The sequence below is a fragment of the Balaenoptera physalus genome, assembly GCF_965194825.1.
Source record: "Balaenoptera physalus genome assembly, chromosome: 2".
Taxonomy (NCBI): domain Eukaryota; kingdom Metazoa; phylum Chordata; class Mammalia; order Artiodactyla; family Balaenopteridae; genus Balaenoptera; species Balaenoptera physalus.
In genome coordinates, this window is record NC_138883.1 from 107,117,299 (window position 1) to 107,133,531 (window position 16,233).

At 31.7% G+C, this 16,233-nt stretch overlaps 1 protein-coding gene across 6 annotated transcripts in view; it reads right to left on the reverse strand.

The window, feature by feature from the left end:
- VPS13C (vacuolar protein sorting 13 homolog C) overlaps positions 1–16,233 on the reverse strand; it is a 182,326-nt gene that overhangs the window by 151,219 nt on the left and 14,874 nt on the right. For 4 of the 6 annotated variants that reach the window (XM_082444513.1, XM_082444514.1, XM_082444516.1 and 1 more), the window contains exons 2-5: positions 15,174–15,217; positions 12,648–12,690; positions 9,230–9,325; positions 7,713–7,814 (exon numbers count right to left, since the gene is read on the reverse strand). In XM_082444513.1, coding sequence (XP_082300639.1) covers positions 7,713–7,814; positions 9,230–9,325; positions 12,648–12,690; positions 15,174–15,217 — 285 coding nt within the window. Of the gene's footprint in view, positions 1–2,825; positions 2,889–7,712; positions 7,815–9,229; positions 9,326–12,647; positions 12,691–15,173; positions 15,218–16,233 lie in introns of all 6 variants that reach the window. The other 2 variants (XM_082444517.1, XM_082444518.1) reach the window with 1 other exon arrangement.

A 16,233-nucleotide genomic window follows, 5' to 3' on the forward strand; every position in this document is an offset into this window, starting at 1 on the left:
TGTTTAATCAGATGGACAATAAATTCATGATCCCCAGTCACTCTATAAAGCAGTTCTCAAATGTTTTGGTCTCAGGGTTCCTTTAAAACACTTACAATTTAAGAACCTTAAACAGCTTTTCATTAGTGTGGATTACAGCTATTGATATTTACCATATTGGAAATCAACACTGAAAATCTTTTTAATATTAACTCATTTAAAAACCCAATATGTGATAGTACAGTTAACATGTATTTATGAAAAATAACTATATTTTCCAAACAAAAAGCTGTAGTGAGAAGAGTGGCATGGTTTTACAATCTTACAAATGTCTTTAATGTCTGGCGTAGTAGAAGACTGCTGGATTCAAATATCTGCTTCTGCCTTTGCTCTTTCGGTATATGTTGTTTAGATTGAAGTATGTGAAGAAAATCTGACCTAACTACAGATATGTAATACGAAAAGGAAGGAACATCTTCACGGTCTTTTCATGCAATTATGGATACTACACCAAACTCAACTAGTGATAGCTTCTTAAAGTTGCACCTTGGAAACTGAAACTCTATCAGTGTATCTTTCGTCTGAATTAAAATCAGTCTACCTTGCTCTTTTATACATTCATAATTTTTTACCAAGCACTGATAATATGGAAATATTGCTTCATTGAATTATGCAGATCTTACAAACATTGAGTCACTATATTATTTAATATCAAAAATCACATTGTTAATACCACCACAAATTTCATCAGGAAAGTCTTTTAAGTATGGGAAGCCATCAAGCTCAAAGCGGCAAATACAAATTCCCCAAAATTCTAATTTTTGTTCAGAAACTCAAATCTTTTTGCTGGCAACAAACACTGTCAGTTGTTTTTTCTTAAAGTTGTATTGTTGAAATGTCTACCAAACACCCAAATCTGAGTAATAATAGTCTGTCAGCCATTCTTCCAAATAAAATGGCTTTCCATGAAAAAAGCAACTGGTTCCACTGATAACCAAAACTGCACAAGTATTTGTCCTTGAGACAATTATCCTGCTTCAGTCTGCAGAAATACCTTGTGTATGCTTCCTCTTTTGTCACGAAACTTCAAAGACACATATGCTCAAGAGCTGTAATTTATTAAAATTAAAATTTTTCTATTTCATCAATGACATTCTTAAGTAAAATTGGTGCTTTTTCCATTTTATTTTGTTTTTTACTGTGAGTGATTGGTAAGGAACAATACAATGGCTCCTGATAGTATAGTTTAGTGCCACTGCCTCGATTCATGCTAAGGCAGCCAGCAATTTTACACAACATTGCTTTTGCACCATCAGCACCAATGTCAACACAGTGAAAACATCAAATAATGTCTTAGCATTACTATGAAAATAGTTTTGACTTTTTGAAAACCACTGCTCTAGAAGTTTTGGGTATTTTGTTTGTTTGTTTTTTAACGAGGAAGGAATATACACTCAGAAACTGGAAAAAAACGAAAGGATTATAAAGTACACACAAAGTCCTGGACAACTAAATAAAGATATCATCAACAAAATTATTCTCATTTCAGAATCATCAAATTCTAGGCCTAGTTTTTTTTATCCAGGCTAATATACCTTTTTGGAATAAAAGGAACCTCTGAATCAATGAGGTTTTACTTTATAGTGACCTCTGTCTATTTTGTTTTGTTTTTTAGCAATGCTGCCCAATGATTTTGTTACATGTGTGAATGGGCCAGTGGAATTCATTTGTATCCTGGAGGCAGGTTGTTCCTAGTAGGATCAGAAAACACTGCCCCTGGCCGACTACAGAAAGCTGGTTCAATTACAACCTACAAAACTGGACAGTGAACCATGAGTATCTCCACGCTATCTTTTATATCAAACAAAGTGACTCGAAGACAAATTAACATAGTCAGCCACACTCACTCAAGGGGCAGATTTGTACACAGAGAAACTCCTTTCAGGGTAATTTCATTCAATGCTGTGAAATCTGCATGCAACTTATTCTTCCATTTGTCATAATGAACCTAAACGTTAAAGAAGTTTCTAGCAGCGAAAGTAATTATATCATAATGCTTATTATTGTTTACATTTTGAGATGGAGACCCCACTTGCCATTTAATCAAAAGAAATTTTAAGTGTGACTGAGCTAATATAACAAATTCCTGAAAAGTTATAGGGAATACAGTTAAATAAATAAAATTACTGTGTAAAATATTGGAAATTATTATTTTCATGTGCTTGGTAAACTTCCTAGGATACAAAAGAATCCTACTGTTAAATCCTAAAGCAGTCAGCCTTCAAATTTGCCTTATGTGAGGCTGTCCAGGACAGTAGTCTACCGGTGCCTCCAAAGCTACTGCAGAGGCGAAGCAAATCAGGGAGGACATGAGAAGAAAGTCACAGAAACATCTCTTATCAAGGTTCTAAATAAAGTCTCACTCAAAAAATAAAAGGTTCCATTTTATTGCTTTTTACAAAGTCTGAAAAGCACTGCTATAGGAGAGGAATTGTTTAATTGAGAAACTACTATTCTACAGAACTAAAGTCAAAAAGGCAGTCCAAATTTGAAAGTTATCTATAGATCAAACTGTAAGCTTCATAAGGGCAGTGGATTGTGTCTGTTTCACCTCATGAATATTCACCATCCAGCAGAGTGCTTGCTACTAGAAGACATTAAGTATTTGGTGAATGAATAAATGCAGAAGGTAGAGAAAAGGAAATGATGGTAAAGGGGAAAAACATGAATTACATTTCCGTATTTTCTAAAAGGATGACACGTCATATGAACTCCATTAAAAGCACAAGCATGGATAAGAATATAATTTTGTATGTAGCTGAATATAATTAACCATGCATACCCACCAGGCTTGATGTCCTTGTAAACAAAGTTTTCCAAGCCATATATGAACTCCCCTGAATGTGCGCCTGCATCCGCATGGCAGCGATAACCAAAATGCAAAGCGTTTAAAAGACACCTTTAATTTTACACATAAAATATGTCTAAACTTAATTCAAAGAATTAGAAATCATGTAACAGAACAAGCAAAATCCAGTGACACCAAAACAACTTACTTCTAAGGAAATATTTTCAGTGACACCATTTTCATTCTTTCAACATATAAACTTTGTTTTCATAACATTAAAACAAAAATTCTTAATAATTAAAATTATAATAATAATTTCAAATTAAGCAAAACAGACAAATATCAATTATGGCTAATGTCTCATTGATTTGCCAAATTTTCAAAGAAAGCAAAAATCTGCTGTTTTGGTTCCCTTTTTCCCCACCATTTTGCGCATTTTCAGAATGAAATATTGCTGTGATATTTACGCTAATTTTAGAGTCAGCTGAAATGAATTCATCTTACTTTAGTGTACATTCCATTTCAGACACATTGTCTGAATCCTTTCTATCCATTCTTGTCAGTGATGGCTAGGTAGCACCATCTTCCATTTCCCTCCTCAAATCCAGCCTAGACACCACTACAAGCTTACCTTCCTAAAACACAGCTGTGATCACATCACTCTCCGGATTTTTTTTAAAAAGTAAAACTTACTTTCTCACTGACTACCAATTAAAGTCCATTATAAACCAGAGTCAAGAGCCAGACTGAGTTCAAATTCTAGCTCTGTCATTTTCTCGCAGCATAACCTAGAACAAGTTATTTAACTTCCAGCTTTCTCAACTATATAATGGGAACAATAAAAGCCTTTATATCATAGAATTATGACTATTAAATGAGTAAGCTGACATAAAGTATTTTGAAGAGTGACCCACAAATAGTAAATTCTCAATAATTATCGTCATCACCATCATGGCATTCAAATCTCTTAAATCTGACCTAAACTTAGCTTTCCAACTCACGTCCAGCTACGCTATCAAACTTCCAAATTCTTAGCTGCTCCCCATACATACTCTACATTTTTTCATTTCATTGTCCCCTTTACCTAGAATGACCTCTCTCCTTTCTGCATACTCATCCTTTAGACTCAGCTGAAATATATACCTTCACAGTGTCCGCCCTGATCTGTGGCTGAATGTAATATGCCCATTATGAACTCCCGTAACACTCTTATCTATACCTCTTTGATGAGACGCAACACTCTCTCCTATTTATCATTATACATGAAGTCTTTCAACAGTAGGCTCCAGGAATTTTCTAATTTTTGTGTTTCCAACAATCTGTTGAACAGAATGGCATCAGACTTCTCAAAAGTACTTGGAAGTTAGAAGATTTTGCCTTCAAAATTCTAATTTTAAACCCAGCATTCTATCCCCAGCCAAATCAAACAAGTATGGAAGTAAATTACAAATCTTTCAGACTTGAAAGGATTTTTAAAATTATATCCAGTGTATCCTTTCTTAAAAGCTATTAGAAATGTTCTAGCAAAACAAAGGAACAAACTAACAAAGAACAAAAGGCAAGGGACCCAATGAATTAAAACAGAAGAGCAGTGAAGACCAGTTCCAGGATGACAATTATGTAGCAGAACTAAAAAAACAACCAGTTCAGAGAAAGATCTCCAAGAGGGACAGGGGGACAGGGAGAGGACCAACAAATGGGTTTGGCCAATTGGAAAATAACACTGATAGTCATATGATAGATAGATTTCATGTAGTACACAAAAAGAATTGAAGATAAATTTACAAAGAAGACCAGGCAAATAGGAAAGAAGCATTTACAAATTCAAGAAAAACAAAAGGCTACATAGCAAAGGAAATATAATCACAGTGCATTATTTGACCTATGCAGTGAACAATAATTATATTGTCATAGTAATGTAAATTTTGACTCGTAATTGGCCAAAAATTATGATATAACCATATTGTGAGAAGACAGAAAGTGGGATTTAGGGTGAAAAAATTGTAGGAGAGGTGAACTCCTTAACTACCGTAACAGGAAATCCAAGAGAGTGCCTTACATTAATACATTAGACAACCACAGAAAGTTAATATTTCTAAAATGATGGTTCCCTCTAAGAAGTGGGTCTAGAGGGTAGAGAATGGTGGAATACGAAACTGACATTTTTCATCATAAGTCTTTTTGGAAAAACTATTTGATTTTAGAGTTAATGTTAACTCTAAAATTTTAGAGTTTTTGATAAAATTAACATTTTAAAATACAGAATCTATATAGCATTTGAAAATCTTTTGGCCTCACTAGGAATTTAATATTTCCCTTTACTTTACAATAGCCTTTCCAGGAAAATAAACTCACTACAATGAAATAAAAGAAGAAAAATATCAAGAAAGTTTATTTTTACAGTTAAGCAAGCTCTCTAGAAATGAATTTATAGTTATATTTCAATTTTCTTTTTTTCCCACATAATAGTGGGCAGCACTTTATTTTAACAAATGAAACAAATTAAGTAAAAATACTTTTTTAAAGCGGATCAGCCTGAGGACTCTATTTTCATTTTTATCATCTGGTGCTTATAATTGAATCACTTCCTCTCCTTACCTCCTAGTCTCTATACATACACAATAGTGCTTTTGTGCTTTTAAAATCAATAAATAAGTGGAAAAGTAATAAGTATGAAAAATAAAGTATGGTAATCAAGTCAAAACTATTAATTAATAATGGTGAAATAGAAAGCACCTAAAGGCCAGGGTTGTCTTATCATTCGTACGAATAACATTACCTGAACGTAGGATCCATAGTCACACAAACTAGAAAAAATACTTATATGCAGTCAGGATAATTAAATGTATTTCTTGACAATTAAAGGAAAAAAACCTCTATCAACGTATTTCCCAATTCCTGAATTCATCTCTTTTATACTCAAAACATTTTTCTGACAAATCTAATGTCATAATGTTAAAACTGAGTTTCACTTTCTGAATTTTAGTTCTACCCAACAAAACCTAAATTTTATCATCCAAGAAGCTACAATGTAATGATTATATATTATATAAGCCTAACAGCCCCATTTACACAAGCTTAATACTACAGATATTCAACCCCTATAGATTTATCAAATCATCCTTAATAGCCTCTCTGCCAGACACAAATATATAAGTTTCCTAAGTATTGAAAACCCAGGAGTCAAAATTTCATAGGCACTTAATACAAAATGTATAGCAGGTTATCATTTTGCTGATTAAGTTGTCAACTACTAAAACAGGAGAGAGTATATACCATGCTTTTTCTTATAGCTCACTGGAAACACTAAAATATTTTTTAAGCAATCACAGCTATTTCCATTCCAAAAAAAAAAAAAAAAATGAGTTTGTGGTTTGTTTCTCAAGAGGGAAAATATAACCTAATTATACATATTATAAATTATTATAAGTATATAACTACATGTTACAGCAATATATCCAAGCATATATAAATATACCTATTGATGACTACACAATTATATACATTTGTGTTAAGAAAACAGATTTAATCTGAATTGATTCAAGAAAGAAATGAAATTTTAGTGCTCTCCAAGCCTTTTTCCTCATTTTTATAAAACTTCTTCTAATTAACCAAAATTGAATAAAAAGAAATACTCACACTGAACTGTCATAAGACAAAACCACTACCACCTTGCTTTATTTGGTACATAAAAGTACTAGAAATGAAGAAAACTGTTTTCATGGAAATATAGATCCTTAAGTTTCAGCAGAAACATAAGATATGGTTAAAAATGAAAAGCGAAAGGAAAAAACATGTTTAGGCTTTTAAAAAATTCTACCATTAAGATAGCCTCTGTATTTTAAGTATTTTAGTACATTTTGTAAAAGAATCAATAATTCTGAATAAGAGAAAAACACTTGTGGCACAAACAATTAGAATCATTGATAAAGAATTTTAATCAGCAAGCTATTTTTAAGAGAGATTTCTTATTGATTTAAATAAATAGCAGCAGCTTAAGCTAGGAAAGATATCTTATTATAAGATCTAAATATAATTTTTGTCATTTCTAACTCAACATTTGCCACATCTTTTAAGAGAGACCAAAGAGAAATGCCTTAGCATTTCTAGTACCATCTTCTTTCATCACAGAAATATATAAACATGCTACTAAATGACACAAAAATGATGTAAAATGCTATAACTCTCACACCCCTATCTGCAATTGGGGTATGATTTGACTTGAAAGAGAAAAACAAACTTGGAAAGGCTTGGAAAAGTCCTTCAACTCACCATCCTATAGACTACTCTTTTACATCCTATCCTTATTGTTGCTCCATAAACCAAATTAAAATAGTCACCAGATTTATTTTTAGATAAAAACAAAACATTAAAACTTGAGACAAGATCTTAAAATGCTGAAATCTGAAAAATCAAGTTTTTAAAACTATCATGTATAATATAAAGAGATAGCTAAGAAAAGATTTACAGCACCATTTCCTCTAAACATTATTTCACTATATTAATATACCAAACCTTATTATCTTTCAACAACACGTGTGAAAATGCAGACAAAGAAACCATTAACCTTTGGGAAAAACAAACAGGCTTGCAAGAACTCAAAGAATTTGGGAAGTCTCCATTACGTAGCACAGGCGAAATGACTGGTAAGAAAAGTAAGAAAATTTAACTGGCAGTGAGATAAAATAATCACAAAGGCAATGATTCCCAAGTGTGAGTCATTAAAATCTTTACAATCAATATTGTGAGATATGATTTTAAAAGAAGATTCTTTCTTTGGAACTACAGCTTATGAAGGCCTATGAACGAATCCTCTTTACAGAGCATTAAATATATCTAAAATATAGGTATATGTACATTTATCTAAAACATAAACTTATTGTACCTTTCTCTGCTGCTTTTTGAAGGGCTTCTTCAATTCGGGATAACTCTTTCTGTTTAATATCTTGCAAGGATTTTTCTTCCTTTTCAGCATCATATTTAATACCTAAAAATGTATAGTTAATTCACACGTCCAGAAAGGCAACTAATAAATAAACAAATAAGAAAAGTTCAGCCTCATTATAATACTGTATTGTGTGTGTAGTAAGTAATTTTTTGTAAGTCAAAAAACATTTATATTCTTTAGATTGGTTTTACAAAAAGGTTAAACATAAATGATTCCTATTATTTACAAAGCTTATATCAAAAGGAAAAGGACAGAAGGAAAAGAATTAAAGGGAGAAAGAAGATAGGAGAAAGGATATTTGGGGAAAAGGGTGCGTAGAAAGGTGAAAGGGAGGAACAAAGAGAAGGCAGAAAGTATACCAAAAAATTTCCAGTTATTATATCTGAGTGGTAAAATTTTGAGTAACTACAAAAAACGTGTAATATCCAATACCCACTGGTATCAATGTAAGATTGATGAAAAGACTTTCAGAAAGTAATTCAAGAACATGTATCAACAATCATAAAACATATATATCCTTTTAATCTAGTAATCTCATTTCTGATCATGTATCCTAAGGGAGTAACACAAAATGAGTAAGATATCTATAAGAAGGAGGAGTTTATAATGTTCACTGTATAAGCAAAAAACAGTTGGCAGACCATAATGGAATATCATATAGCCTTTCAAAATTGTCACTATCACCATGAAAACTGTGAAACATATCAAAAATATATATATTAACCAAAAAAGCCAGATCCATGTTGTATATATAGTGTAATAAATGCTACATCAAATCAAGTATGCATACAGTAAAGACTGGAAAACAAAAGGTAAAAATAAAAATTGTTTCTTTTATGGTTGAGAAAATATAAGTAATTTTTCCCTAAAATACCCAAACTTTTCTTAACATTATATTGTACTCAAACTGAAAAAACATTAATAATGAAAGATATCACTTTAAAAAACATCACACTTTAAAAATTAAAATACTATATTTTATAATGAAAAAAATTATCTACACACATTTTTGAAAGAACAGTCACTCAAAATCAGAAGCAACAAAATGGGAAAAAAAAATTTCCAGTCTGTAGATTAACACATTTTAAAAAACTTATTTACTTTCATTCCCAAAAGTAAAAGTCTAATGTATCTCAACTTAATAGGAAGCCTTAGTTGTAGAATAATTATTCACTGAGGATAGAATAAATTTCACAAATGGTTGAAATTATTCTTTCCAACAATAGCATAAAAATATTTTACATAAAATGTGGTAATATATGTGTGTGTATGTGTAAAATGTAGGTATTGTATATGTGTACATATATGAATATGATTAGTTTATTTCTATTATCTTCTATTTTACTAAACATATTAAAGTACAATTAAAGTAGGTAACAATTTAATTTTACTATGATGCTATATAATTTTACTATGATGTTTACTATAATGCTTATAAACCTAAAATAACATACTTGCCCCAGGGACAACAAGCAGGTATAATCCCTCTAGGGTCGCAACAACAGCTTCTCCATAAAGGTTTTTCCAAGGAATCTTCAAAGTTAATTTATCTAAAGGAACATAATTTCAACCTTCTTATTTGGATGCTCAAGAAGATATACATTTCTCACTTTTCATTAAGAGAAAAAGTACACAAAACCCTTCACACATATAGTATGTACATCACTCAGACAAAAAAAGAAAAAAAACCCCAACACAGTTTAAAACATCTTTTCCATATTGTATTACCACTAAGGTGACTATTCACGTTGTGCTTTATATTTTTCAAACCTTTTGATAACTATTAATTCATTTAATATTCCCAAACCGTAAGAAAAATGAGGCAACTATTACTTCAGTTTTGAAAAAAAAGGAAACTCAGTCCCAGACAGGTTAAATTATATGCTTCAGTCCACCCAAGTCATCAATGGAACCAGAATTGATGGTCTGAATATTGTACATGCTGTTCTAGCCACACCTACAACTTCACCTCTACAGCATTAGTATAAAAAAAAAAAAAAATCTGTTCAAGATCTCAGGAATTGAAGCGGCAACACAGAGAAGAGTACCAAAGGAATAGAACTTTGACAGTATGCCAAATTGCTACAACTGGAAGAGGCCAACCCTAAAGGCAAGGTATACTGTTTTATGGTTACTCGTATTATGAGTTACAGGAGTTCAGACCCGTTATATTCTAAATATCTACTTATAAATCTCATGAAAGGCAGAACACATCTTCTCTCTTAGAAACAATGGTATTAATATCAGGTCCTTCAGAAACTTACCTACAGAAACTTTCTCACCCATAATAATAGATGAACTATGGCCCTAATTGTCACTAAGCCAAGTTTGGAGTTTTACGGAAAAAAGCTACGCAAAGCAGGAGAGAAGACAAAAAGGGCATATTCTCAGCTAAATTCTGAAATGGGCAAAATCTGTCTTTGGTATCTTTCCACATTTATTTCCTTACTCTCGTCCCAATCTTTAGTATGCCCTCTTTCCAGGTCTCCAGGTAGCCAATGTCCCAGTCTGCCCTCAACTGTATTAGAGCAATTCTATCCAAACCTTTTCTACCCCACAGTTTTCCATGTTCCAAAATTAAATACCTTCTCTCATCACAATTTAAAAAATAATGACCCTACAGTCATTATACTGAGAGCTATAGTTCTCTCAGTGCTGCCGATCAGACTCTTAAGACAAAGAATCTGATTCAACTAAGTCATGCTAATATGTGAATGACTAAGCTACTTATACCACCAGAATCACTGGCACTTTTAAATAAAGATGCTGAAAGCTCAAAAAATTGTTAAACAGGATAAGAAGCTGAAGAGGAAATAAAATAATGCAATGCAAATGGAGGATATCTTGATTCACCTGAATGGCTATGGACGCAAGCCAGTTTTAGCTGGGAATCTCTTACCAAGGTTAAAATCTCGAATTATTTCTCCATCTAAATTTTTATTTTTCTCCAGCTTATAAACCTGATGAGTTTCTTAAATGGTTCCCACTTCAGAGGACCTAGAGGTAATGCCAGTCATTTCTAAGTCTGTTGATTTTATAGTGAGTACCACCTATATTTATAATGGATAGTGTTTTATTTGTAGTTATCTCACCAACTCCTCAAAACTGATTTGATTGCCTTCTTGGTGAGCATGAGACTGAAAAAGTGGGAAATGCCCCTTTAACATACCAAAAAGAGATTACCTGTTCTCTAAACCTTTTCTTCTCTCCTTTTACCCTAACTCATTATCCTCCCATTCTTAACTATTCTGTATTACACTGAAATTTAAGTTAGTTATGTTACTGCCTTCCTTTTATAGATCACAAAATTTTTTAAATTTTTAAGTAAAAGGAGTATCCACAAATATGTCTAGCTCTTAGAAAACCAAAACATCCTTGAGCCCACTTAGCCACACTAACTCTACAGGTTAGGTGTAATATTTTAACCTAACAGCAATTTAATAACTAATATAAATGCCTCATAAACCCAAAAACAGGGATAAGGAGAAAGAAAATAGGTTTTGCATCCTTACATGTAAAGGGTCTCTCATAACTCAGTGAGTAACCCTGAAGGAAGCCATTAAATTCTTATAATACTTTAAAAGCAAAGAGAATAAACTCTGAACCATTAGAAAATCTCTTCCAAAATATAAATCTAGTTGTAATAATATAATGAATAACGTATTAAGTTCTTTAGTCAAAAATAACTCATCCAATGCCCTGGAAATGACAATGCAATATTTTGTACTAATTTTAGATCTCTCTAACTTCTTTGAGGACAAAGATATCATATGTAGCTTTGCTTCTCCCACAGCTATGTATCTCAAAGGTAAAAGAATGAATGAATGGCTATAACTTCACTCAAGGATTTCGATAAAGCATGTAGGGCTGCAGCAATACTTCTAGAACATTGCTAAACATCACCACCTCACAAAGCACAAGCCTCTGTGTAACAGATGAACAAAAAATCTAACGCGAGCCCTAAGGGATACTTTCAATCTAAGGGAAATTTTTTCAAGGAAAAAAAAAAGGAAAATTTATATTAAAATTTTTTAGTTGTTATAAAACGAACACATATATATGATATAATGTGGATTCACAGAAGTATTCAAGTAATTACTAAGAGATACTAGAACAGTAAAAGACAAAGCCTCCCTTGAATACAAAATAATGAATGAAGAAGGAAAGTGATGTGGTGAAGTAGCAGGGTGATGGGGATGGAAGGAAGGATGGTGGCATAAGCGAAAATTCTAAAGTAAGGGTAAGTCATCTAGGGTTGTAATTTACATTTTTTTAAAAAGTAAAAACCAAGTAGTATGGACTAGTTGAAAGGACTTGATATATTAAACTTCCTATTAAAAAATTTCTCCAACAAAAATGTATGCTTAGTTATGGCTGATCTTAGTGTAAGAGCTTAGCTGCAAAGGAAGACTTTCTGCTTAACAAAACATATTCTCTATGCCACAGTGCTGCACAATGTATCAAGTGAAATGGCTGAACAAAACATGAGGGAAATAAGCTACACTTAAATTCTCTTTACTAGAGTTTGCAAATTACACTACTTTGACATATGAAGAAAAATCACACAAAATTTGCATTTCGATTTTGAAAATGAAGACATTTTTGTGTGGTGGAACCAGGCCTGAAAAACATCATTGCAGTTCAAATGTCCTTCCACTTTAGAGGGTAATTTTCTAACCTTTTGTGAAAAACTTTGATGTATGTACTAGGTATAGTATACATTCGGCTCAGAACTCAGAAAGCTCTAATCAACATAAACCAAAAACCTCTCACATTTTTTTCAAGCTAAAAATGATGTTTGAGATTAAATAACAGGAACAATAAAAAACTAAAAGGACGAAGAAAAATTCAAATGAAGAGTAAAGTACTTACCAATTTGGCCAGCCCTGACTTTAAAAGGAACATCCAATTCACTCTTCAGAAGAAAGAAAAAAGATTAAAGAACATCTTAAATTATTAAGCCCCCACCCAAATCACCTTTCTATCGTCATTTAAATACACAATCATCTCTAAGGAAAAACAAAATAAATTTTCTATATTTCAGTAACTCATAAAGGATATGTTTCTCAGCTGAAAAAAAAAGTTCTTATTAACTTACACTTGACTTTAAAGAAAGAATTCATAAGAGAAGCAAAATTATAAATAAGAACAACAGAAAAAGAGTCTGTAGTTAAAGAAAGTAATTGGGTAAACTGGTTAGTTGTTTTAATAAACCAAACCAAGCCAGATGGAAATTCCATGAATTTTTAAAGTAACAGATGGACACTGCTTATGTGAAATACTAAAAGGAAGAAAAAGGAAGATTCTTTTCACTTAAATAAGTTGAAAACAATAACTGAACAACAATCCTCTCTCAAGTAAAATATTCAGTAAATGAATAAACAAATCTTAAAAGGCAGATTCCCAACATATTATCTACCATATTAGCATTTACTTTAGATAAGTTACTAACAGGTACCAATCAATAAGGATGAACTTTCACTTATCTAGATTCCAAATCACTGGAAAGTTCAAATAACTTTTTTATTCACAGAGTACTAACCAATAACTGATATTCACAATGTTCGCTTGAGTCTTTAAAATAATTAAAAATTCAACCAGTCAGAATAGCCTTTCTGTTAGGTGTACCTTACATGCTAATACTACGGAAATCTGGCAACTTAAATACATACTTTAGGTAAGAATTAACCAATCAATTAAAAATTAACTAAAAAATAAATAATTAACTAAAATAATCAATTTACCCACTCATCTGATTACTCAACTATTCTAAGTAAACAGAAACTGAAGAAAACACTAACAGATTTTGACAATAAACCTTTTTTTAGACCCAAACAAAAAATCCTCACTGGTAATGAGAGAGCAGCTCTACCCTCCAGGGGTTGGGCAGGGGAAGGGGACAAATAAATTCAAGGGTCTTCATATCATACAGGATACCAATGGAAAACTATACACTTCTATAAGTGTGGTCTCACACTCATTTTAATCTCCTGAAATAATTTTTCACACAAAATAAATGTAAAGAACCCATATCAAAGTAAAACCTCACCAAGCTGGATTAACTGGGGAATGGAGGCTAGTTTGAATTAATGGAGAATATAAATTACAAAATAATTTATTAGATTTAATCATAACCAAAATTCAAATTAGGCTAACAGAGTTCAATCTGTCATTTAAGTATATTAGATACCTATACTCTGCAACCACAATTCTATTTAGACTTATTATCTTCTAAAATATTTTCGTTAAGTAGAGTAAAAATAGCCTTTATTCCAATCTCTAGCAATGGAACCCTAAGTTCTAAAATTTTGGATAAAATTTTTTTAATTACAGCATCCTATATAAAGGGAGGGAAAGAAAATTTAAATATTTTGAGAGTCCACTACTTGCCAGGCTCTACTTTTTATTTTATTCAAGCCACAAAGGCACACAAATATTATACTGTTTTGTATTACTAACTTTGTTCTAAAGATGATTAAACTGATGCTCAAAGAAATTAAGTAACTTGCCAAAAGTCACACAGCTGGTCAAAGCCAGAGCTACCACTCAAACCCAGGTCGGCCAGAGTACAAGGTCCATGACCTTTCCACTATGCCAGTAACAAAATAAACTGTTACTTCTTGAGTTCTACTCCTAGATCTTCAACATCCAAAACTGGCTTCCATGAGACCAGTCATGGGAGAACTTTGTGTATAACGCTCTCCTTAATTACACAGTTCATCATGTAGAAATTCAACCAGAGGTCAAAGCTAGGATTATAAAACATAATGTAGGTTAATTATAAATCTGACCTATTGATTAAAGAATAAACTCATTCTTAAGACATTTCATAAACTCAAATTAAGTCCAAGAGGCTAAAGACAAAGGGGGGTAGGGATCTTGGAAGATGGGGGAGTTTTGTTTTTAGCTCAATAGTAAATGACCCAAATTACTGTCTAGAGCTAGATTCCAAAAAAATCTATTTTACCTCTTAACACTACCATGGTATTACAAGGCTGGACTGCCAATATATTTCCAAAAAATACAATTATTTATTAGATACATTGTTAAAATAAAGCCCTTATTTACCTGAAAACTATTTAAAGATAATTCTGAAGAAAACTATTTCATTAAGACAAATATCTACTACAAAGCTATACAGTCAAATATATAAAAGGGAAAAACATTATTATTTTCCAAGAGATACTATTTCGATCATCAGGAAAAAAAATTTTTTCCTAAATCTTTAATCTCAGATTTTCCTAGAGCAAACAGTTAAAAAAGTAATCCTTCGTTGTGCGACTCAATCACTTCATCTGGCACCTGGTACCAGATATCTAGTAACCAGGGTTTCCTTTAGCTTACCGAATTAACTGAGTAGTCAACATAGTTAAAAAAAAAAAAAAAAAAAAAACTTACCAGAGCATTTTCTTTTATTTGTAGATTATCTAAAGCCACATTACCTTTAAAAAATAAAAGACAAAAATATGAAGTTAATACACCAAATAGTATACCCTGTCTTAATGCAAAACCAAACACTATGACACTATGCTAAATGCTAAGACGTGAGCAAAGAAAACTTCAAGAACTTAAGAAGCTACTGGCACAAAAGAGTTGCTACTTATAGACAAGAAGTATTAGTTGTAAATATTTTAGGTTAGCCCAATGCAAAACAAATTACAAAATAGTTAATCAGGCTAACACTTAATGAGAAAGAAGTTGAAACACACCACTGTAAAGCAATTATACTCTAATAAGATGTTAACCAAAAAAAAAAGAAGTTGAAGACTTTCAGACTAAAGAACTTTAGAACAAAAGAAAGTATCCATCATTTTTAATGATTAAGCCAAAATCTCAAAAGAAGGAAGTAAAGAGGTGACTATTATAACAGATCAAATATCCTGTAACCCAGGATTCTTTCCTTAATCATGGTGTCAGTGAATATGTTCTACAAGACAACAGTGTTATTCTTTTAAAACTTCAAACATCCTACTTTCCCAGTAATTATTGTTTATGCTTCTAATATTCTTTCATTAGTCCAACTTTTTAAAAGTCTATTCAGATATTAAGTTATAAAAAACTAAAGCCACAATGACATGATTACATGACTCAAATTTTAAACACTGCACCTATATGTTGATACACAATATGTAAGTATTCTTGCTTACATAAAAACTTAAGCAAAAGAAAAAAGTTTTCATTTCACTTAAAGTCTCTAAAGATTACTAAAACTAAAGTTTCAACACTAAATACAAGTATAAATTATGCAGTTATGCATTTTCTTAATCACTCATGACACATTTATTTTTTAAGAAAATACTATGCTTCTTATAAACAGATAACAAACAACTACAAGACTAGATAGTAAAATAATCACAGCTGTTATTGCCATAAAATAAAGTTCATTTCCTTTGTATAAGCATATTGTAAATTTCCTAAGATAAACTTAAAAACTTCAAAAGGAAAGTAAGAGGTAAGA